The sequence below is a fragment of the Leopardus geoffroyi genome, chromosome B3 (assembly GCF_018350155.1).
Source record: "Leopardus geoffroyi isolate Oge1 chromosome B3, O.geoffroyi_Oge1_pat1.0, whole genome shotgun sequence".
NCBI classification, from domain to species: domain Eukaryota; kingdom Metazoa; phylum Chordata; class Mammalia; order Carnivora; family Felidae; genus Leopardus; species Leopardus geoffroyi.
In genome coordinates, this window is record NC_059337.1 from 82,430,080 (window position 1) to 82,455,003 (window position 24,924).

The 24,924-nt window shown below is 35.4% G+C and overlaps 1 protein-coding gene across 6 annotated transcripts in view; it reads left to right on the forward strand.

The window, feature by feature from the left end:
• The window catches only part of AKAP6 (A-kinase anchoring protein 6), a 483,440-nt gene that overhangs the window by 363,896 nt on the left and 94,620 nt on the right, over positions 1-24,924 (forward strand). For all 6 annotated transcript variants that reach the window (XM_045450650.1, XM_045450656.1, XM_045450655.1 and 3 more), the window contains exon 10: positions 22,196-22,342. In XM_045450650.1, the coding sequence (XP_045306606.1) occupies positions 22,196-22,342 (147 nt within the window). The remainder of the gene's footprint in view (positions 1-22,195; positions 22,343-24,924) is intronic.

Sequence of the window (24,924 nt, forward strand, 5' to 3'; positions counted from 1 at the left end):
TTTTTAGACCACAGATCTCCAGCCTTTCTCCAGAAGGACAACTACACATTCCAGTAACTCATCTGAACACACTATTTCAGCCTCTTTCTAAGTAATTGATTCTATATGCTCACTGACATTTGCTTAAAGAAAATTTGTGACTTGTGATATTTCCCTTGTCATCTCATTTTATCCATTAAAAAGTAGGAAGTTTTGTTTTTGAAAAGTAGGAAGTTTGTGGGAGAGGTGTAACACACACGTGGTTATGCACACACATTTATGTGTGTTTACAGATATACACATGCGTCTACAAAGTATTAACTCATTTAGTTAAAAAAGATCTTTCATCAGGATTGAATCTGGATGAAACCAGATTCCTTGGACCAGATATGCCTGTAGTCCCAAGACATTTAAATCATGCATGTGTAAATAACTATATAAACTTCCTTCGTATATGCCAAGTTTCAGTTTGGAGCTCATTTCTAGGTTATAAATCTGGGCATATTGGATTTTGCTACCTTAATTAGAATAGTTTACTCCTTCAATATTCATAGGTGCATCCCTAAAAGAGCCCTCCTTGAGAATAATTTAGCCATGAATACTTTGTTATAACTAAGTGCATATTTTTAGTGATGATAGATTTGGACTATGTGGACCAAATTTGAGAATGAATGATTATAATTTTTGTTAGACTCCACACTCCAGGATGGCAAGGTTCATGTCTGTGTTGTTTATTGCCATATCTCCACTGCCTAGTGCAATACCTGGCACATAATAGAAACCCAATAAATATAAGTTGAGAAACACTTCTCAAATAGGTTTATTTAATAATCTATTAATTAAATTCTATCAATCAGAACTATGCTATCATTTCATTACTTTTGCAAGAGAACAACCCTATTGTCATGCTCTGGTAATGAAACATCATGGCATCCTCTTATGTTGTATAAAAAAAAGAAAAACAAAAATCTCTCTCATTTAAAAACCAAAGTGCATTAAGTATAGTTCTTAATACTCAGAATACTTGAATTTGACCAGATTGGTATCAGGGAGAAAGACAGGGTGGTAAGGAAAGAAAGAGGGAGGGAAGAAGGGAAGGATAATGATGCCCATGTCTGAGACAAATGGTACAAAAATGTACAACTAATCACCATAATTCTGTAGCTAGTCTACAACCTCTCAAACTGTAATATTTGTTGATGTATTTTATTTATGAAGACATTATAATTACTTATTTCATATAACGATAACATGTATCATGCAAATATAAAACCTAAAAATAGAACAATAGATACAGGTGAACATGCACAGCCATTAGAAATGGTAGGAATATCAGCACATTTTTTTATTCTACCATGGTTAATGGGAGAGTTTATTGACATATTTGTTGTAGAAAATTGGCTTCAGAGGAGTACGTATATCTAACAAAGTTGTCGTGAAGGAAGTGAGAAAAACAGTAAGAGATTTGGACTTTAGCTAATCATGATGAGGGTGGATGGATGGAACCTAAAAGACTGATTCATCTTTCCAAAGCTACAGCTAACTAACTCAGAATATGCAACTTAAAAAATCCACTGCTGTAATGTCAGAAGGCTGAAATGTAATGTTGAAATTTTCTCCCACTCTTTCATTTAAAAAAAAGTTTCACACTTCATAATTTTAAAAATAATCCTCATATATGGTCATTTATATTTTTTACTTAGCCATTAATTATAAGATTTATTGATTTTAAGCAATTAAGAAAAAGCTAAAAGATGTACTATTTATAATTGGAATTTGAGAAAGATTTGTGATGAATTTACTTCTTGCTCCTATTTATGTCCACCTTGACATCCTTCCCACTGAACTTTGTCCTTCCTCCTCAGCTTTCTTCAGCTGAGACATGTTGAGATTTGAAAATAAGTGTGAAGAGCATTCCTCTCTGTGTGATTTTTCTCTCTTCTTCCTCAGTCTCTTCTGCCTGTTGATGCTGAAGATCCATTCTGTGAATCACTGGATTTCTTACAAGCCATGAACAAAAATCCTCATGTTCATTAAAACTTAAGCTAATTGAATTCTTGTTCTACAACATGGGAATATAGCAAAATAACTCAAATTTGGCTAGCATTTTATAATCCATGTTTTGATGATACTTTAAGAGGCTCTGTCCGTCCAAGTTTGGGTTAGAAAAAGAAATGAAGTATGGAAACACTGTCAGAAGCCTTTTCTGTTTACAAAAAGATCCAGGGATACCATGAGTAATGCCAGAAATCTCATGTGAAAGCCAGCTCTTGTGGGATTTTTTTTGAGCTCACCAAGTTCAGGAAATAGACAGTTCCAGAAAGCTGATTGGAGTTCAAAGATTTTTTTAAAAAATTAACTGAAGTGAATAATTGTGTTCTCTGTCCATTGGCCAACACTGCTGCTCAGATCTGTGCTCTGCTGGGGGCGTACGTCTCCCTGGGGCTAGGTAATATTGGGCACTTGATAAATACTTTCTGATTTAAATTGCCTGCGTAATGAGTGTTTTCTTCTGAATCTTCCAAAGTGAATCTCTTAGAGGTTTTGCACAGTTATTTATTTCCATGGGAAGTAAGGATGTTACCTGGAGTTTCAGGACTGCAAGTGACCTCATAGGACCTTCATTTCATTTCATCTTTTCCAAGGATTGTTTTTCCTCCATCCCAGATAGGAGAGAATTTGTCCTCCATTAAAGATCTTTCCAGAGGGAATTCCACAGCCGCCCATTAAAATGTTTAACAACTCTCTCTGCCCTTAAAGTCTTCTTATATCTAGTGTAAATCCCTTCTGTTGTTAGGTTTAATTGTCAAATCGGCCAGAATCCATGGTCTGTAATTAAACCTCTTCTTTCTGTTTTCTATACAGTCACATTTCTCAAGCTTTTGCAGGTTTCTTTTCAAGTTAAAAAATCTTTTAGAAGTCCTTTATATCAGCTTTGTCTATACTCCATCTAACTGAAACCACTTCTGCCCTCTTTCGTAGGAGAAAATATGCTAATATTGAGACAGTACTGGTAAATCCATATATTTGAGGGGCTTTAACAAGCTCCACGGATTTCTCCATCAGGTTTTTCAACTCTCTCTTATTAACAGTTAATAAAATACTTCATGGATGGTTTGGAAGAGGAATATGGCCTGTCTGAGGTGGTATGAGTTACAGTGTATACCTAAAGAAAAAGGAGTTTGAAAAGGAAAAGAAAATGATATAAAAGTGGGCTAAAAAATCCTCTTCCCATTTAGGGACAGAGCTGCTGCTTCTCCCAGTGGATGTGTAATATATTATTTATGTAAGAGAGAGCATCATGCTTTTGGCTCACATTCCATTTGGAGCACATACAGTATGACAGTTTCCTTGGCTTATTGTTGTATATATGGCTATCTATTTTTAATACATTGCTTTTGTCTTTTTTTCATGCTTGCTTACATCTGTTGTTATGAAAACTGACATAAAGTTTTTAAACATAAAAGAAGTGATGGAGAAAGAGATGGTAAGAGACAAACAACATTTCAAAGGAATGCAAGATGGAGAAACAGGAGCAAAGTCTCCATGGAGAGAACCCAAAGCAGCCTCTGCAGGATAAATGGGAGGGAGGGTCAGAACATATTTCTGTAGTCACAGAGAAAAAATGGTCATGAGGCTACAGAAAGCATTTCTAAGTTAGAAGGAGCATAGTACATTTTCCACAAAAGTGTTTAGACTTTTTAAGCTGTAGTTTTCAAACCTGTGAAATGGGGATAGGGATAGCACCCACTTTGAAAGGTTGTCAGGGTTCAATGAGTAATGTATGTAAGGGGTTCATCCTTGTGCTTGGTAAATAGTTTAATACATAAGTAATACAGAATCAGGGGCTAACAAACTATAGTCTGAAGGTCAAATCCAGCCCCCAGCCTGTTTTTTAAATAAAGTTTTATTGGAACATAGCCAGGTGCATTCATTTATATATCACCTGTGACTCTTTTTATAGTTCGATAAGAGAGTTGAATAGTTTCAACAGTGACCATATGTCTAGCATGCCTAAACTATCTGACTCTTTGCAAAAAAATTTTACCAGTCCCTGGTATAAATAACTATTATGTCAACTCTTTCGTCATATACATTATTCTACAGACTTGAATGATTTTCCAATTCAAATTTTCTATCTGTTGTATCGCAATAATACCTGTTGAATATCGTTCTTTTGCCCAAGGTTCTAGTTTTCCTTTTGTAACAACCCAAAGTCGGCCTGTTTTCCTTGCTTTTCAATATAGCATTAAATGGTTAATTGGTTCATTTCACCACCAGGTGGCCTCCTACGCTCTATTGTGCTTGTGGGACCCAAAGGAAAGCAGAAAATGGATCTAATGCACTTCTTTTAACTTTGGCTGTGATGCCGCTCTTATTAGCACTTCTCTGGTGACTCCACGGCTCTGAAATCGCTCTATATGTATATTTGGCCCCGAAACATAAATTCACATTGACCTTTTTAGAAGATGAATTATAGATCAGAGTTAGAAAGAGTTAAAAAGTAAAAACAAAATAAAAATATATAAATGCATACTCACACATACATCAAAGTGATTTTTTAAAAAAAGAAGTTTGGCTATCGCTATAAGAGGCTTACCATGACTCAGTATTATTCTCATATGTGTACTGGCAGAGTTAACTAATCCTGAAGCTTCCACAGGAAAGACAAAAGCCACTGCCACTCAGATCTCCATATGTTAATTTCTCTTGAAGAGCATAGGTGGACTTCACCTCAGTGCCCCAGTTTTATTAAGTTATTTTATTTTCTAGATTCTTATTTTGAGTTTTATTTTATCTTATTTTTGAGCTTTACTAAAGACCATTGCTTGGCGAGGAAGACTAGAAAGCTGTGTGATAAAGTGCTAGAGAAGGAGGCTGGATTCTCCTTGGGCAATGACTCTTCTCCCCGCAGGTTTCATTTTCTTCATCTGTTGTAAAACCAGAAGGATGGATTGGGAGCCTCTGAGGCCCATTCCAACTTCAGTATTCTCTCATTGGTGAAAAATCAATGATTGATCCAATTAGTAATTGATTTGATATGAACAATCTGGCAAAACCAGAATTTTAGGAACTCAATTTCAAACAGTAAGGAAACAAACCCATGGGTAAATATAATTTTTTGGAAAACTACCATAAAAAGCGTATAGTTTCTAAATATCAAATTATTTTGGTTCATTTCATATGGTGTTCATAAATGCATACTTTATGAGACTTCTAGACCTTTCCTTTACATTTTACTTTCGTTCAGTGGTAGATAACTATTCAGTTGGATTCTCAACAGTGTCTTAAATCTGTCATGGAAGTTTAGCTTTCTCTTTGATGTCTTATTTTCTACACATTTAAATTTTCCTACCTTTTTCTTTGGACACAATGATCAAATCCTCAGATTTCTTTACAGCAGAAAATAGATATATTCACTTATATTTCCATTGAAAATGGGTCATTTTATATGGTACAGATAACCTGTTCTTACTTTCTGCCTGAGTTGGGATACGCACATCACTGGTTTGTATTTGAATTGTCACATTGGATGTCATGGCAAATACTGCTAAAGGCATTTAGCTGTCTATGAGGAAAGGACCAGAATTGTCCCTAGGGCATTTTGGTAAAGAACAGGCTCACGTTTGAATTCAGAGTTACCCAGGGAGACATTGTGACAGGCAATCTCTCTAATTCTGAATTCCCTACTGGGACTACTTCTCTGGAGAGCTATCTGGTTAAAGGCAGATTCATACTTGCTTGGGGAAAAATTGATTACAAGGTTTTTCCCACTTTGCAAACTGCACTAATTAGTATCAAGCTCAACTAATAATATATGAAATTTGCATTACTTTCTGTTTGCATAAGCACAAACATTTCCTACTTTCTTTTTTTCTCATGTATTTTTAAATATATGTTCATATGTCACATGTTGATGTCTGATGCATATTAGGAATGAATGGTCTAATACTTCACCTTACTTTAAAAGTAGGGAAAAGTAGAAAATGATGCTGTCCAGTCTGTTGGGGATTATTATATGCTATGAAAAAACAAAATAAAAAGAAGATTATCCTTTTTCTTAAGTAATTTATAATCCATTTGGAAAAGCAAAACCAAAAAACACGAAAGAATAGTAAAGATAACAAATATGTGTGGTACCATAAAATAAGTGCTAGCCTTCTTAGAACATCTTCATAGAAGAAATGATATTTGAATTGGGACTTGCTGGATGGAATGTAAATAGGTGGAATGGATATAGGTGCATTGCAGAAGAATGGGATGTGGGGGAGGAAAACCTTCAGAGGTAGGGGTTGGTTTGGTGTGACACCTAACAAGGACTTTACCAAAATCAGGAAGATACACTGGAGAAGAGTAGGAAATGAGCAACACATCATAATTGCTTTTGTCCATGTGTTCAATTAAAGTCAACAAAAGGCAAGAGACTTTTCTATTGAATGTTGAATCCTAGATTCAGTGTTTTCTTTAGTGAAGGGAAGTTATATACATAAATATACAAACTAATGGCATAAAGGAGATGAGAAAAGTTATGCAAAAGGTCATATTTTCTTAGCAGGCAACATTGGATCAAGTTTGAACGAACACTTATATATAGTGCTTTTTATGTAACAGAGCTGTTCTAGGATCTTTGCGTATATGCATGCATTCAAACCTCACAGCAAGCTTGTGAAAGAAGTATCGGTAGTATCCCCAGATGAGCAACTAAGGCACAGGGAATTGCACAGTTAGCAAGCAATGCAAACAAATTTTGCTGTGCAGTCTGTTGGGGATTATTATATGCTATGAAAAAACAAAATAAAAGGAAGATTATCCTTTTTCTTAAGTAATTTATAATCCACTTGGAAATGCAAAACCAAAAATGGGCAATCTAATTCCAGGCATATATCTTATTTTTATTTATTTATTTATTTATTTATTTATTTATTTATTTATTTATTTTTGCCAAACTCTTTGAATCTCACTGATTCACAAATTAATATATTTGGCATGGGTCCTTGTCTATTACCATGTTTATAGAACCTAGTGATCAAATGGTTATGTGTATGTAGGTTTTGAGAAGTAGTTTTACTAGGTAATATCAACATATTCCCTCCTCCTTCCATTAATGGTAGAGAAAAATAGTAACACTTTGTTGATATATTTTCTAGAAGAAGGAAACTGTATATACATAGTTAATAAATATGTATTATAATAAATATATATAATATATGTTATATATAAATATTATTTACCTTTTCAGTGACTCCATTCCTGTGTGTCCTATTTTATTCTCTAATGTGAACAGCAGTTACAATACATTATTCCTAAGACATATAACAAAAACAAATGGGAAATATGCAGTCTTACCTTGCAAATGGGTAACAGATGAGAATGTCATACTACAAACATATTAAAATCAAAGACTTTGTTTTAAAATAGTACATTATACATAGAAAACTGAAATTTCATACAAACAAGATCTATTTATATCTTAAAATGTCTATGGTGGATAAGTGGTAAGTATATCATTGTCCCTGTTTTACAGATGGGATGACCAAGGAAATATGAAATAAAGTCCCTCACTATAGCAAGCCACCATAAAGCAAAGGCAGAAGTAACAGTCACAAAGAAAGTGGTGCCCAGTCCAGGGGCTCCCTATTGATATGCTTAGAGAAAATCCAATGAAATCACAAATGTTAGGACCTATTTCTTCTTGAAAAGTTATCCAGCGTTATGGCTGCCCTAAATGGCCACATTCTAGTACTTCTGCTTTTTTTTTTTTGTTTGTTTAGATCTCCACTTGCTAGATTTTTGCAGCCCCTATGCAAAATTTTAAGTCATCATTATCATATTCTTTCATCTGATTATTTCAGAGGAACCATTCACCGAAAACCTTCTCTCTAGCTGTGATTTCTTTCCCCTTCTGCAACATTCTCTATTTTTATTAGTTTTTATGCTTTATTCTCTGTGGACTGTTACTGTTTCCCCTATCTGGAAAAACCTTTGTAATTTCCCCTATTTACTTATTACTTTCTCTCCATCCATCTGTGCATTTCTTTCATTTTGTTCTCTAAATCTTTACTCCCTCCTCTTTCTCACTTTTATCACTCTTGTGATTGGATACACACACACACACACACACACACACACACACACACACACACACACATTGTGTTCCTTTTTGATGGATCTGTTCCAATAAACTTCCTTGAATGTTTATGGCAGACTCCCTCACATAGCTGGAAAAATGCTGAAAAGCAAGTATCATAACCAAGGTTTGTTTATTCTTTGTAGTCTTAGTTTATGCTAAGAAATTTTCACCTGTACCTTAGAGCTTCTTTAAATTATGAGCCATCATTCTTCTGAACAACTATGACTATCAGTGAGAGCCTATCTGCCCTTTTAGCCTCAACTTCATGCTACTAAAAATTTGTGGAGGTTTGGAAGATGAAATTATACCAAATAAACCTGGCCATAGAAGCTGCAAGGGTGGAGTTCTTAAGCGTGTCTTGACCACCCAGAAGTCACTTTATTTTTTTGTTTGTTTGTTGTGTGTATGTTTAATTTATTTATTTAAATTAGATTCAATGAATATACAGTGTAGTATTGGTTTCAGGAGTAGAACCCAGTGATTCATCCCTTACTGACGACCCCACTAAAAGGGAGAATTACAGGCCAATATCCCTGATGAACCTGGTTCCAGTCACTTTGAATGGCATTCTTGACCTTATTGACTTTGTACCCCCAGGGCCTACTAATTTCTTCACAACTCTGGACGATATCTAAAGATGTGTTTTCAAGAATAACAGCATAGCCTAGCAAATTAAGCTAAATTCCTTCTGAAAGTTCTGTTCTGGATTTTAGAGATATCTTACTGACCTTGGGCAAGTCACTTAGCTTCTGTGTATCAACTTCTAATCTGTAAGACAGAAGTGATATCACTTACTTTCCCCATGGGCTTGCCATAGGAGAACAAAAAAGAAAACAATCCATTGAAATGACAAACTTTCTGATACTGAAGCAACAAACAGTGCTTAAAGCTTAAAGCCTGAAGCCTCTAGTTTATTTCCTTAAGATCTCTCTGTAGTAAATATGGACATGTACCCCAAAGAAACCAATCAAAGAGGCTACAACAGAAAGATTTTTAAGTCTATAGCAGACTGGCGTTGGAACTGGAAATTGGACCCAGCCTCTTGCATCGTGGTCAAATATTATTGCTATGAGAAAACTGTGAATTCCCAAAAGGTGTCCTTAAATATTGAAAAGGTTTCTGTCACCTTCCTCTTTTCCCTGATACTTTTTATAGAAGCTTTTCTTATGTTAACCATTCCTGGCCATGGGAAACAATTAACTTTGTTCACAGTTTCTGTCTAAAATTTGAGAGTAATACTTCTATATTGGAAGTTCTGATCAAGTAAGTTTTTCACTGAGCATGATGTTCATTTTATTATTATTATCATTATTATTATTATTATTGAGAGAGACAGAGACATTGTGAGCAAGGGAGGGGCAGAAAGAGAGGGAGAGAGAGAATCCCAAACAGGCTCCGCACCATCAGCACAGAGCCTGATATGGGGCTCGAAGTCACGAACTGTGAAATCATGACCTGAGCTAAAACCAAGAGTTGGATGTTTAACCAACTGAGCCATCCAGGTGTGCCTAATGTTCAAAGATAAATGGAGGCAATCACATGCTTCTCATTTCTGTGTACTAATACTATACCTGACATATATTTCAACAGATGATATGGGCTCCCTTGGCCTTTTTGGGGGGAGAAGTTCAAATGAATAAAATGTTTTCCAACTACCTTCTACATCTAACCCATAATGCTAAAAGTTACAGTGGATAAAGGGTGATCAACACATGATCCATGATGTTACACACTCCACTGTTGGAATTTATAATGTAATTCTGTAACTACATTCATCCTCATCTGATGTGAAGGTACTAGAGTACCCTCAAAAAAGTGGCCTAAGGCATCAAATATTTTACAGTTCAGGGATTTGGGTGGTCACCAAGAAAAACTCTGTGGTATTTGGGTCTGTTAAGATTATAGATGTAAAAAGTCATAAGTGCTCTAAAAAGAAAAAGCCTCGAAGTGAATACATAAAGGTGCGATGGCATTTCTGTTGTGTTTTGAGAGCAGTAACTCTGGAAATGTTTTGACTGGCTTTGTCTTAAAACGTACAAACATGGTGAGTTGTGGATATGTTTCTCAGAGCTAGTGGCCATAGTCCCTGGGGAACGCCCATTTGCACTAACCTTGACAAGATAGTTTTTTATAATGGCAATATGGGGGAAAGTGCTTTCGGCCTTCATTTGGGCCACTGATTCTCATGGATTTCCAAAGTCACCATGTTCTGAAGCAATATCTTTTTGATAAACTACTATGGCTACAGTATTCTACCTCTCATTTTTCTTGTCATCCTCAAAGAGAAAGCAAGGCATTCTCTTTGAAGAAGCATTATCAACATCTTTAACATGAGAAATATATAGTCTCTTCCTTATGAAATTAATTTGGCATTATTTTTGAGGTGCGCAATATCTTGGCAACTGCTTTGGTTTAAAACTCTGTGATTTGGGAAAAGCACGTTTCAGAATGTTTAATTCAGCAATACAAAAAGCACTAATGAAATATGCATGTATGAATTTTATATCATATTAGTTCCCTCTTTCTTGAAATCTGAATAAAAGCCAAACATCTGGATTACGTTTGAAAAGCCTGAATTTCCAATTTTCAGAGAGATTCAATCTATTTTGACATTGCACACTTAGCCTTAACATTTACAGTGTGCTATTAACATTACTTGCAATTGTAAAAAAAAAAAAAGTCCAGATTTAAACAAACTCGGTGCCTCCTAATACTAAAAATATATCTATATTTGAAATGGCTGCCGCTGCACAACCATATACGTCCATGGTGTTTAGGCTTCATCAGCATTTCTATTATAAATACTTGCATTGAACAGGCCTATAATTCAGCTATAGAGATATGGGGGTAAGCTTTGATGTATAAATTCTCCTATGGTTATATATTAAAACAACGAACAGCATTTCATGCGTCATTTCATTTGGGAAACTATTCATTGACTCAATGTTTTCTAAAGATCTCAAATATTCAAAGTACTCCGTGATTGGTCAGACAAAGTATAGTCCTCATCCTTTGAGAGTTTATTCTTCAAATATAAGACAATAAGATTGCTGGGTTTTTTTATAGATATTTGAGTATATTTTGACAGCTAGACTAAAGGCAAGTATATATTTATGGTCCTAATTCAGGGAAGTTAAGTGTGGATATCAGTGCTTTATCTCATTTCATTATCATAGTTTACTTAAGACATAGCTGGTCAATCAAGCTTTAAGGGGTAAGGTAAGAAGTTCTATGTCTACACAAGAGATTAAAGAAGACAGAAGAAGGTGACCTTGTGTTTGAAGTTTGCATAATAGTAAGCCTTCAGTGGACTGTGCTTTACTACATTCACATTTTTACTGGATTTCTAGCATATAGTAGATTTCTAGCATGTCTCATTCTTCTGTGACATGTGGAGAACAGCTCAAGTCAGATGTCCCTTTTCTCTTCTTATTTTGCCTTTTTAAAAAAATCCATTAAATTTTACAGTAGTTCCCAATTAAGCAAAAATAGATGTATTTCAAGGCATTTGTTTAGGTTAGAAGATGAAAAGCAAAAGAAATAATACTTTTAAATTGGAAACTTTTTAAAAGGAGAAAACTGAGTTTCATTACATTAATTGCTGCTCCTCATGTCTTTTTTCTTCCTACATTGCGTACTCTAACAGATATTACATAATTGCATAACTATTCTTACTATGTGCTGACATGACATTACGACAGCCCTGATATGGTACATCATAATGAAACCGTAATTAGAACAGTCATGATGTATTATGGCAATGATCCACATCGTCACTGAAGTGCACTGGAATGCACAGAAAACCCATTGAGATGTGCAGATTTTCAACATAATATAGCACAACCATGAAGTTTCATAGCATGGAGGAGAAATTGCCATTATGCCCACAGTGCTGGCAGCAAGAGTATATAACGCATTTCTTCAATATGTTAGAGAAAGTTCTGCATTGATGAAAGAAAATTTTTGAGACTGGTATTTGTGAAGTTTTTGTCTTAAAAAAAATCTACAAGAAAGACCTTGTTGAAATATGGACTTAACTGCATATATTCTATAGAAGTTTCCTATAAAATATTTAGGTTTCGTTTAATACCTCAAATTCAATGATTGAAGTATTTTTCCTGAAGTAGGACAGATTGAGGATGATTTGAGGATTTTCATTTAATCTTGTCTTTTCTTCTCATTTTTCGTGCCCTATCTTGAGCTTAGATTGTATGGCTTACGTTTTATGTGGTTGTAGCTTTGCTCCCTTATTGTTCTCCTGGGTTTCTCTACATGAGAATCTTATATGTGAGTCTTGTTCAGTAAATGATGGCTTCTTCTTAACTTGGTGTGTTTTGATCTTGGCATTCTTTCTATACATAATAATATGATTGTTATGGCTTATTTGGCAGATGTGAGCCCAAAGAAACTCAACTTTTTAAAGTAGAGAACTTTCAATTTTATTTTCTAGGCCAATCCTCATTTAATGCCCTATTGTCTCATAAAATTTCCCAACCAGATAGACTTCTGGTCTCTGTTTGAATACCTGTGGTAAGTGGAAACTCACTGTTGCCCAAGCTTCATTTCTACTTACTCTTTAGCCTCTGAGCCCATTCCTGATTTCTGAGATCAGATGAAAGAAATTAATATTTTCTATTGAAAGCCCTCTAAAATTTCCAAGTCTGCTAACATGTCCTTCCCGCTCTTCTGTCATCTTCAATCCTTCCTTACTCCTTGGCTGAATATCTTCAGCTCCTTCAACAGCCTGCTCCTTGGAGAAGTGTTGAATATTCTGCCTTCCTTGAATGCTCTCCTTTGGACATTTTATACATTGTCTAAGTCTCCCTTGGAAAATGGAACCCAACCAGAACCAGGACTGCAGGTTTGGGCTTAGTAAATCATAGTCGAGCTGATTTGTTACTTTTCTTATTTATAACCCTGTGATTGTTTCAGTCCAGCTCCAAATCATATTTCCTTTTTTATATTTACCTTCCACTATCCGTTGACTCGTTGAACCTAATGACAACGAAGCCTATTAACTTCTATTGTGTGTACAGTTTTTGTATTTTTTTTTTATCAGGGAGAGATTATGAACTCAGACTTGACATTGATCTTATCTCCTACTTAGATTTAATCTATTATGCCAGCATATTGTGTTCCCTTTAGAGTATAGTATCGTCATAAATAGACACTGTGAAGCAGTTGCCTACGCATTCAGATCCAACTCAAAGATATAGTTTGGCCTGTAGGTGTTAAAAACTTTTAATTCAACATATAAAAGTTAGGAGATTTCACATAAAAATATATATTTCTATCTGCTCTTAAATACATATACCTGTCCATATAGAAGCCATATTGAAGCCATATTCTCACATGTGAACAGTTGGCAAAGCTGACTAGCGGCTACCCCTTTTAGAGGAAACTTGTATTCTCCTATCCTCCACAATCCACACTACTTCTCCCTATTGCCCCTTCACTGGGATCATATATTAGTAATCATCACATTTTTGCATTGTTTTTCCTTTAGTAGAGAAAACACTTCTCTTTTTCCAAGACACTAGCAGTAGTTAGAATATGAAAGAAAATGACTTAGCTCAGCTCAACTACTTTAGTTAGTTGCCAGTTAGTAGGCTATTGGAGCTGGCCAGTACTGGCTCAAGAGAGCTGATTGTTAAATATTCAGGAGTTTTGCTAGCAGTAGCAACTTTTGGTAGTTTGAAATCTGCCATGGTGGGAGTATATACACCAGGGAAATCAGCAAGCACCGTAAATCAGGGCTTCCCCCACACCCCCAGAGAGCTGGGTTACTAGTATACCACCACCTGTAGGTATTTGAATTTCTGATCTCTGACATAAGATATTTATTATTATTTATTGGTCACTGAGATTAGTGTAATCAGCCAATCAAATCAACATGCCATATACGTATTTTACTCATATGTGTCATTAATAAAAAAATATTGAATAAGATGACCAAAAAACAACCTGTGGTATAACCTATCCATTAAACAGTGATCGTTACATATGGTTGTTCAACAGGTTCTCAGGAAAACTCCTTGTACTTCTGTGCTTCTAAATGATTGCATCCTTCTGCTCCCTTTATGCTTATGAAAATCTAATAGAAGCACATACACCTGATACAGGAATTCACATCCTTGCTGTAGGGATTTAAGTCATTAGATTTTGGGTGTATGTTCTTAGCAATCTAATTATGTTTAAAATCTGGTTAGTAGTGTAGTAAATAACTGGTATTGCTACAAAATTGCATTGAGAAGGTAATAGGATTGAATTTCTACACAAGTTGACAGTCAATTAAAATTTCCATATATCCAATGAGTTAGCCGGTTCTTGGCCGGGGAGCTAGAACAAATGCCTTCCTCCTAAGCCGATCACTTCAAAACAGGCAAAATTTTATAATACAGTCAAATCAAGACTCAATGCCTCAACTAAAATGTGAGTTTGGCTTATCAAATACAGATCAAAAGCAAGAGATAGACTAGAGAGCACCCACAATATTTCTTCCTTAAATTCCTCTATTTTTTATTGTCACTGGAGGAAAAATAACACATTAAAACCTCCTTACTGAATTACTGTCCTAAACCAATAGATCCATGGGGCTTGTTCAGCTAAAAACCACAACAGACTTTGTAATGCAGTGATGTAATCTTGGCTTTGTGTCATTTATATTCAACCTAAAAAAAACAATTTTCTTGAATAGACAGGCTGACAACAATATTGTTCGGTGTGGGTTTTTATTTGGATTCTTTCCAAATGGTTCACATGCCTTCACAGTAACACATCATGCTTGCTTACGTTTTTTGCCTGAATTCCAAAGTTTGCCCCTTTTACTAGCTTTCTATTTTTCTTTTAAGGTCTCAGTTATGTTTGTAAAACTAACCAGCTCCACCACAAAATTAGGATGTATCTTGCAGAGTGCATTCATTTTACTTTTTGCATATTTTTCCTGAGGTCATGTCAAGGTTAGTTTGAATTCCATCCTACATTAAGACTTCTTTCACAGCTATTTAGCTCGGCAGCCTACTCCCCGCTGGGGTCTGCCCCTTGGGCACGTCAAAGCTTCAGACCTGACAAATCACACACAGATGAAGCTGTACAGTTTTTTAAACAGTTTCATCAGTAACTTTTCTTTATCTTTTTCACTATCCTCCTTCATATTGAGATTTTTTTTTCCCTCTGAATTACCATTTAAGGAATCTTAAATTCTATTTGGAACAGTTTGTTTTCCATCGGAATTACAAACTGGCAATATCATTTATTTTCTAGTAAATCATACTAATAGCCTCCTACTCACCAAGACTACAGACTGAAAGACCTGTAGACCGTTTCTGACTAGTATAAGTGTAATTCCACTATTAAAATCTCTTTGTAGCAGGAAGCTTAGTTTTAGATCGGTGGCTACATCTATCCGAATCAGGAAAAAAAAAAATCAACCATAAAAATGCATCGAGTTTATGACATATTATGGGTTGAGCCTGGAAATGTTTCTCAAATGGTTAGTAATACGCCCTTATCAGTATTTTAGCAAACTGTAAAACTAATGGTGCAACTCCATTTCCTGTTTAATTGATGAAGTTAAAATGCTTGGTTGCTAATGAGCGTATTAGCAAACAATGTCCCCTCTACAGGCTTAAGTAGATCAGGATTTTTTTTTTTTTAAAGCAGCTTACAGTCCTTATTTTTATATAATGAAAAAAGTTGGCTGCCACAGAATTGCTAGATCAACTGAAGAAATGGTGTAATTATTGTTGTGTAGTCACTTTGGCAATGTCAAACGGCCAGATTATAGTTTTCTAGTTCTCACACTAGAAAATAGTTATTTTCTTTTACAAACCATAGGCTTTTCATTACATTTTCATTCAGGACAAACAATACCTGAAGATCTTAACTGCAGACTAAGCAGAAAACTTAGAAGTGCGAAGAAAAAATAATATCTGAATGATTCTCCTCTCCTCAGTCCTCTTTTACAGTTAGCTCAGTATAAAAGTACCCAGCAAAGGGGTCTATAAAGGTTGCTTGGTTGAAACTAATTAAAGACAGGTCTAAATAGAAAAAGAAAAGAAAAAGGGATCAAAGGAATTACATTAGGTGTCAGGACGCTGTTTGGGGAGATTTATTTAGAATTTTGTAATTCTATTACAGGAAAAAGCTAAATTCTAAAAATGCCCATTTTTGCCCTAATTCCATATTTGCGTTATTTTTGCAATAAGATACGTGTCAACAGGCAAACATCTTGAAGAAATCATTTCGGCGTTGGCGCATTAACACATTATGGTGAAAAGAGAGGCTTGTGCTTTTCACGCAGCGCATTTCAGTCTTCAATTAATGTGAAAGCACTACAATGCCTATGCAACTTCTCTTGCCTAGTGGTGCACCATTTATCATTGCAGTTTTACATTGACCTTGACACCCACTTCATTAGAATAAAGATTGTCTACCATTTAGGTTACATTGTTCCTCTGCACAGAGACCCCATGCAAATTTCTGTTCAGATAGAAGAGCTGCGAGGCTGTCAGAGGTCATCTGCATTAAATGATTGCAGCTATTTTCCAACTGCTTCTTTTCATTCTACTCAATTCAGGCTAGGAGGATCAATCAAGTCCTCTGCCTGAAACAGTGGGACTGCTGGGAATATAACTGTTTTTGGTAGTAGTAGATATGCCCTAAACAGTATTAAATATTTAATATAAACTCATTAAAGGCCATGCAAAGGCTTCAGAAAGATATCAGATTTATAGAGAAATGTAAGGGACTAGAGAACCTTTAAAAGATAAATAGAAGGAGAATCAATTTTATAATTTTAGAGAGTAAGATTACAATAGTTCTTAAACTTAGTAAATCTTTTCAATGGAGACTTTTTTCTCACCCTTGACATGGGCAGGGAAGGGAGAAGACAGGCAGGCTTGGTGTTCTTAGGCAGTATTTTACAGGAAATCAGAATGAAAAGTTTTCAGTTCTTGCTGTTTTTAGTTTTGTTCTATAACAATGAATACCGTTCTGGTATTTATTTTCAAAGGCTTAGGTATTTGTTATGTAAAAGAAATGATTGGAGAAATAAGTTGCCAGGTTTCCTACTTAAGTTTTCTGAGTGATATAATTGGAATTAAATTATTAATGGGAGATACTTTAAAAAAGATTGTTTTATGATCTTCTATTAGGGAATTTGCAATTCATTTTAATATTTGTAGTTTGATTTATATTAAAGATAATGCAATCTATGTCCAATTAACAATACATGGCCAATGTAATGTGATTTCCAGATCATGCAAATGGAATAAGCTAGAAGAGGGGGTAAAACTCAATTCTTAACCTCAGATGTAATTTGCTGTGCGAGTTCTGGCAATTTTAAATGACATTGCACTTTTTAATTTTTCCAAAGGCTCAGCAGCAAATTTATCCCAATCAAGAAAGCCTATTATTAATTTACAAGGACAATTGTAGGAGTCTTTATAATTTCTCTGTGCAATTATTCGCCATAAATTGCTAATGGTAAAATACAAAGAGTTTGTAAGAAATAACGACTCTTATTTGTCGTGGGCTTGAGCCGCCTTCTTCATTCTCGAACATCTTCCCAAAGTGTTGGTGAAACTGGCTCCATGTGAAACATCACATGCGTCATGAGATGCTGGACACTGGTGTTCTGGAAAAGGGGGCAACACCAGAGGTGCTGCAGAGACGACACTGGCCTCTAGCAGATTCCAGCATGCGGGGGCATGTACAGCTGAGCTGTGGACCCTGGACTTTCATATAAAAAGACTCTTTGTTCACCACTGAATGGCATTAGGCATGGACTTGCTGAGGGGCCACCATGAAGTCTCGCATGAGGAAGGCAAACACTAGCCAGAAAACACAATGCGGGAGTCATAGACAGACACATCTCTGCATTTTTGTGCAAAAATGCCTATTTTCCACATATAGTTTTGCTGGTAGTTTGGTGTTTTGGTGTGTTCCTACCATAGGCTTTCTTGTTAAAAGACTAAAATACATTCCCCGCCCCCCTCCACCACTGTATTTTCTCTATCTGTTGTGTGTTTACAGGAAAGGAGATTATGCTGGATATACAGGTGTTTGTGGTATTACTTGGCACTTGGAAAGATATTCAAATTTGTTATTCTAATGACTAGATCATTTTCCTTGCTTAAAGTTTAACTCTTCCTAATATAAAGTCACATCAAGCCCAGTTAAAATATGGTATAGGATGTAAATACTTAAACCCCGAAGACACAGAATCAGACAGCCCTGTTCTAATAATCAAGAAAATTCTTTGGTTTAATTCTTGTGCTTCTTGTAGCCAAAACTTCACTCTCTGCTCAGCAATGTCTGGTCTCTTTTCAGCATAACCAACAGAAGCACCATACAAAAGTCTTACAATGGATGTCTTAATCTCTCTGTGTGCTTTTAGAGCATTATTTTGAATTCCATCATGCTGCCTTTTTTCTTTCCTCTTCTGAAGTTTTATTACAACAGCAGAATTCCCAGGGAGCTTTGGGGGCAAGGTTCACATAATATAGCCCTGAAGTTTTGCTTAGGTGGAATCCATCCCCCAATCCTGGCCATCTTTTGATGATCTTTCTATTTCAAAAAGATTCACTGGGTAGAATCTTATAGCATTAGCTGTATGTAGTTTATTTTCTATTTTTTTATTTACTAGACAGTGAGTATCTACAACCCTTTCATGATGCTTTCTTTCTCTGACCTCACCGTGACAAGGCATCTTGTTCTTTAACATTGAGGGAGGCAGAAAAATGCTGGAGTTTCTCAATGTGTGCCTTCTATACCAGTTTCAAAATGGCTTATTCTTCTGGTTTCCATGGTGACAATTAACACTGTTTCAAGGCATTGTTCCAGTCTCCATTTAGGCAGAATTTTTGGTGTGATTTTTAACAAAAAAAAAAAAAAAAAAAAAAAAAAAGATTTTAGGAGGGAAAAGAGCCTTTAGCATAACTGTCAAAAAAGTTATCTCAATCAAGTCTTTATGCATTTCTAATTATATTTACTTCAGAAATCCCTATTTTTACTGGCTTTGTTTTATAATTCAATTTTAGCGTTTGTACTTTTAAAAAGAAAGGACTGAGTGAGAATTTCTGAAAACTTCCTTAATTTTTAGTGACAACAGCAAGCTAACATTGGTGGTTATTTTTAACTCTGTTTTTAAAGTTTTCTTTGTATACCTTCTGTACACCTAGGAGTGGCATTTAGGATAGAAGTGGCCTGCGTTTTTAATTTAGATCATTCACGTATCTATTAGGAGGCTTCATTAGTCAAAATTGAATTGGCCAAGCAAATACACTTAATAATGTAAATATGCCCTTTCAATAGAGTATATTTTATTTTTGACTAGACAGAGAGGCCCACAGCAGGTGCTGTGGGGAAATTAAATACTGGATGCTTATTTACCTTAGCACTCAAGAAAAGCCATCTGACTTTAACTTCGTTAATCTCATTTTTGGCTATTGAAGAGTAGTCTCTATCATAATATCCCAGGCTATAGGACACAATGGGGCAGCCTCTGCTCACTTACTGCTGTGGGTGAAATGAATATGAAGATTAAATTATCTTCTCACCACAGGATAAAGTAGCCCTACTCGATAGGATGACTGATAGAGCAGGCCGTTGATTCTCCCCGTCTGATGCTTCTGAAAAGATGTTGGAGAGAGAAGAGCAAAATGTCCTGAGCATCAACAAAAACAACGTTTGCATTATTTTATACGTATACTACTTGAGGTCTGAAATCATATCAGATTCAACCTTCAGAGTGCCTCAAAAATAAGAACAAATATTTTTGCCTTATATTACATGACATTCCAGTATCTTTCAGGTACATACCAACACACCTAATAATTGGCTGGATTATCTTAGCTTTTATAGTTTGAATGCATTGTCCATCAATCACATCTTTAATCAAGCTCTTTATACAGTAGGTTACGTGGGAACAAGACCAGAGAGAGTACATAAAGACAAGTTTTTTTAATGTAATAACCGTTTATTAGAGGTTGCTGTGACTACTTGTACCACATTTCATAGAGAAAATTATTTTATTATGTCTAAAATTAAATTAATTGCTTTTTATATTTTTATTATTATAAGACTATTATTTTTATGGGCCAAATCTAAACTGTTCTCTTTCTTGACTGATCTGCTATGTGGGAGCCATTAAAAGTTGGGATAAAGAGAGGGGATGAGATTGTCACAAGTGACAATGATAACTGGTTGAGGCTGCTCCCAGGTGGCACAGCCGGAGGACTCCCTCTGTCAGGGCACGTGGCAAAAGCAAAAGATTTGAATAGGACTCGTCTGCCTGCCCGAAATGCTGGTTTCCCCAATATTATGTCAAAGAAGTCTTACCAAATTAATTATGTAAATCTTTGTCGGCAGCATCATCTTTAGATGGGAATCTGATTACATAAAGCAGATTGCCCTCTCCTCAATCATCACTCTGATAAATAAAACACTATCTGGGTTTCTGGAATACTTGTTGAGTGTTTGGTCCAGAAAACTCGAGTGGCCAGTGTGTTTTTTAAGTATTGGAGTAACGTGATCCTGGTAATTGCCTGCCATTAGAAAATGCAATCAGAATCTCCCACCTATCACAGGTCAAATTCTGGAAGAGTTCTCAAACAACCCTTGATTTTTTTCGTTATGCATATTCATGTAATTTTGGATACTTTGACACCCTGATCAACATTCATTAATACTATGAAATGCTTTAAATCACCTCATTTAAAACATTTTGTTCAGTGATCCACAAATGACTAACATTTGGAGAAGTTTACATAATACAAATGATGTGCATGCTTAGCGTAAATGAAAGATTAAAATAAGAAACTAAAAGTATGCAAACATATGCACGTAAATGCTGAGGATCTATTACCCAAAACAAGGATTTCACACCTTCTTTTCCTTTAAGCTGCTTCCAATCGTATTTTAGTTTGGGATCATATACAATATCATGGTTTAAAGGTGAATAACATGCTTGGGCAGGTTTTGAACTTGCTGATTTGCTGATTTGCCCAGACAAAAGCTTTTCTTATTAGATCTGTTAAGGTGCTCCTCTTAGCTTGGTTAGAGCAATGGAGCAGTACTACCAAGAACCTTAGTGCCCCAACTTTTATGGCTCAAAGAAAAAAAATGGGGATTGCCATTATACTTTGACAATGTGCTGAAGTTGTAAAATATGTGTAGTATTTTAACTAGAATCTAGTTTTCAACTCAGAGGTGTTTTTTGTGTGTAGTACCTTTTAAAAATATAGCCACAGTCATTTATAGCTATTCATAATACAAGACTTTCTAACTATGAAGTTATCCAAATAGAGTAATTTGAAGAGAGTCACTATAGTAACTGCCATATTAAATGGCACTTACATTATCTCTAGCAAAACATCTTTTAGCAGAGACTCACTTGGCAGTTTGTTACAATACAATGTATATTGGGGGAGAGGGGACTGTAATCAATTGTGATGTTTGGGGACATTTTACAATAATCAATAAAGAAACATAGATTTGTAACCCTTTCAAAGCTCTGGTTTGCTTTTTTCTCTATATAAGTACCTCTTCTTCAAGCCCATGCAATTTTTAAGTAAAAGAAAATGGGGAAAAAAGGGTTAACTGAGAACTCAGGAGACTTACAGAATAAGGAGGAAGTTTACACAATCTTTAGGGAACATTTTATTTGTACCACCCTGTACCACGAGTCCTTTGTGGGGCAGACATGAGAGATGGGCAGCGCTCTGGAGCCAAATGTTGACCCAAATTAACTGTAACAGTAAATTTTCCTAGACCAGGTATTTTCCTACTTGGAATATTTTAAATTAAAGACCCAATGTGTGTGTAAACTTTACTTTAATGTGACATAAATTTTAGTCAACTAAATGGAATACCTTGGATGTTTATGTATGTGTGAGTAATATATACTTTAACTGTTTTCAGCAATATTGCTCAACGACTCAAGGTACTTAGGTTTAGCCTTCCCATAAATTTTATTGGAAACAAAAACTTTTAACCCTCATGAGCATCACTAACTGTGCTCAAAGATTTGCAGAGAACACCTGTCTCCCTAATGATAGCTTTCCTTCCCTCTTCTCGTTTTAGAGATACAGTGTGGAAATGTCCATCAGGGACCTGAAAAAGACGGAGCTGCTTAGTAAGGTTGAAGCTTTGAAGAAAGGTGGCGTTTTACTACCAAATGATCTCCTTGAAAAAGTGGATTCAATTAATGAAAAATGGGAACTGCTTGGGGTATTTGCATTTTTATTACTGTTTGTAGGTTATGTGTACATTTTTTGTGTAGTGAAGTACTCTATCTGTCTGATTTCTAATTTGAAGCACAAATATCTCTCTCTTTCAATTCACTACCTACATTTCAAACAAGCTATTTATGCTATTATGAGGAAAAAACACTGCTTTTCCTTTTCTGTGGGATTTTTTTAAAACTGAGCTTGTCTCCTCTCAGATTTTAATAATTTTGGTTCTTTAATACATACAAAAGTAAGTAAAATATGCCATGTATTATGGGTATGCACCAAGTGAACTATAATACAGTATATCTGATATACACTGACTGTCATGCTTGAATGAATGTTAATAGAATTTACTCTGAAGGTACATGTTAGAGACATCCACTGTGTAACTATTTACTGTACCCTTCAGATGAAAAGGGGAGTTGTCACTACAGCTTTCAAGTGACACTAAAGCCACCAAAACAAAGATGCAAATCTGACCCAAATCTGAATTGCAGAATGAAATCGGCCTCTGTTTTGTGCCTCAATTTCCAGCTCACTTTTAACAAAAGCCAAAAAAAAAAAAAAGTTTCATGTAATTCATTTCACGCAATGATGGGCTGGGTCTCAGCCAAAGCCTGAGATGCAAGAATCTGGCAAAAAGGCAATATAGAGATTCTGTTACCCAGAGACCTGGATGGCACTGTGCACGAGACAGTACTGTCCTTTTGTTGGAAGACAGCTGAGAGAGAGAGAGGTTAGACTGTATTTTTTCATCAACTTCTCTCCTAAATTGCCTTCACTTCAAATCAAGGGTAAGCTAAATTTGTCAATTACTTAAATGATTAATTATAACAGCAAAGTATGGGTGGTGTCAGTTATGGAGCATAATTTTGCATGCCTTCCATTTCCTGCCTCTTTTTTTTAATTTTAAAGAAATAATACTCCAAAAATATTTTGAATAAAAAGCTCTCCGTGTACCTTGATGACTTGGAGGATTGCCAGTGTTCAGTTTATGCCATACTTAATCTAGGTGATTAAAAAAAACTGCAAGTTTAAATCCTTGCTTTCTCATCTAAATTCACTAGGCTCTACACTTGTGCAAAGTAACTTAAAACATGGAAAGTTTTTACTCTGACCTACTGTTACATTACTTTTTAATAGTAATTAATGGCTTCCACCTTATAATATGGTGATTTAAGTTGGAACCTACTAACTTGTACAGAATTCATTGATCTCCTGCAGGAGAAATGTGGTTAGGGTACGGCATTTTTAAAGGGTTGTTTTACTAAAGAGATGAGAACAGCAACTTTATGTGCTTGATAGAAAGAGCTATAGTTTAATATATCTGTTTCTAATTTGATAAATAACTAAACACATCTTTTTTGAAAATTGTTTGATGTCACGTATATTGCTTCCTCAACAAAAATTTTAAATCAACATAATATTAAAGAAACAGAATATTTAGCTATCCTTCATGAGTCAGATACCCGAAAAACGGTTGCCATTTTGACAAAAATACCATTTGAATACAATATGCAGAGTTTTGTCATGATTTAGGGGGAGAGAAGGGCGGGGGGAAGATTTTTAACAAAACCTGTGCTGCAGTAACACCACCAGGCATACCGCTTTAATTGGCATGATTACATTTTAATTGGCATGAAAAAAATTTAAAGACAAGGATTTTAACTTCTAACAATAGTAAAATAGAGGGATATGGTTTTTAATATTACTTTCATCTAAGGTGAACAGTGTGGAATGGAAATACATTAGAATGAAATGTCAGTGGTGCGTACAGTTTAATCTGTGAAATTTTGTCCCCTGTGCTGCATATTACTCTGTCTCAATTGCATATTAAACAACCCTATCAAGGCAGGCATTGGCATCTGCTGTGCTGACACAAATTGTGAATTAAATGAAATTGATGTCCTCTGTCGTATATTTATGAAGACGGACCATTCTCTGAAGTATTCTGTTTATGAAGAATTTATGATTGCAAACTGTTCCAGAACAAAAAAGTGGCAATAAATTCTTTTTTGTGACCCTACCCTCCAAGGGCATTGATTTCACCTCCTGCTGCTACTTTTGTTACAGCATAAAAACAATAGCTAAATCTGGATTCCACTGAGGGTCTTCAAATTATCAATATTTGCACCATGAAAATACAAGGGTGTTGCCAAGAAAGGCTATTTTTCTGTTATGATCTCCTAAAGATACTATTTACAGAACACCACACAGCAAATGAATGTTTGTTGACTTAATTTTATTTGTGTTTTAAGCTTATTTTTGTAGGTTTAATTCATCATTATAGATTAACTCCTACTGATTCTCCAGAGTGTTTTCCATTAAAAAAAAAAAAAAAAAAAGCCCTCCCAACTGCACATTCATGCCATAGTGGTTAATCTAAGAAGGCTTCTAGCATAGTGGATTGGGGCTTATTTTGACACATATATAAGAAAATCTAGCAACCAGAAATGCAAAGTGGTTAAGTGTGGGGTTGAACAATTTCCAAGTCAGGTAAAATGTGCCAACAGCACCGAGGAGGCTACCCCTTCTGAACAGCCCTCAGTCATATATGGTTTGGGGAATTATACTTTATGA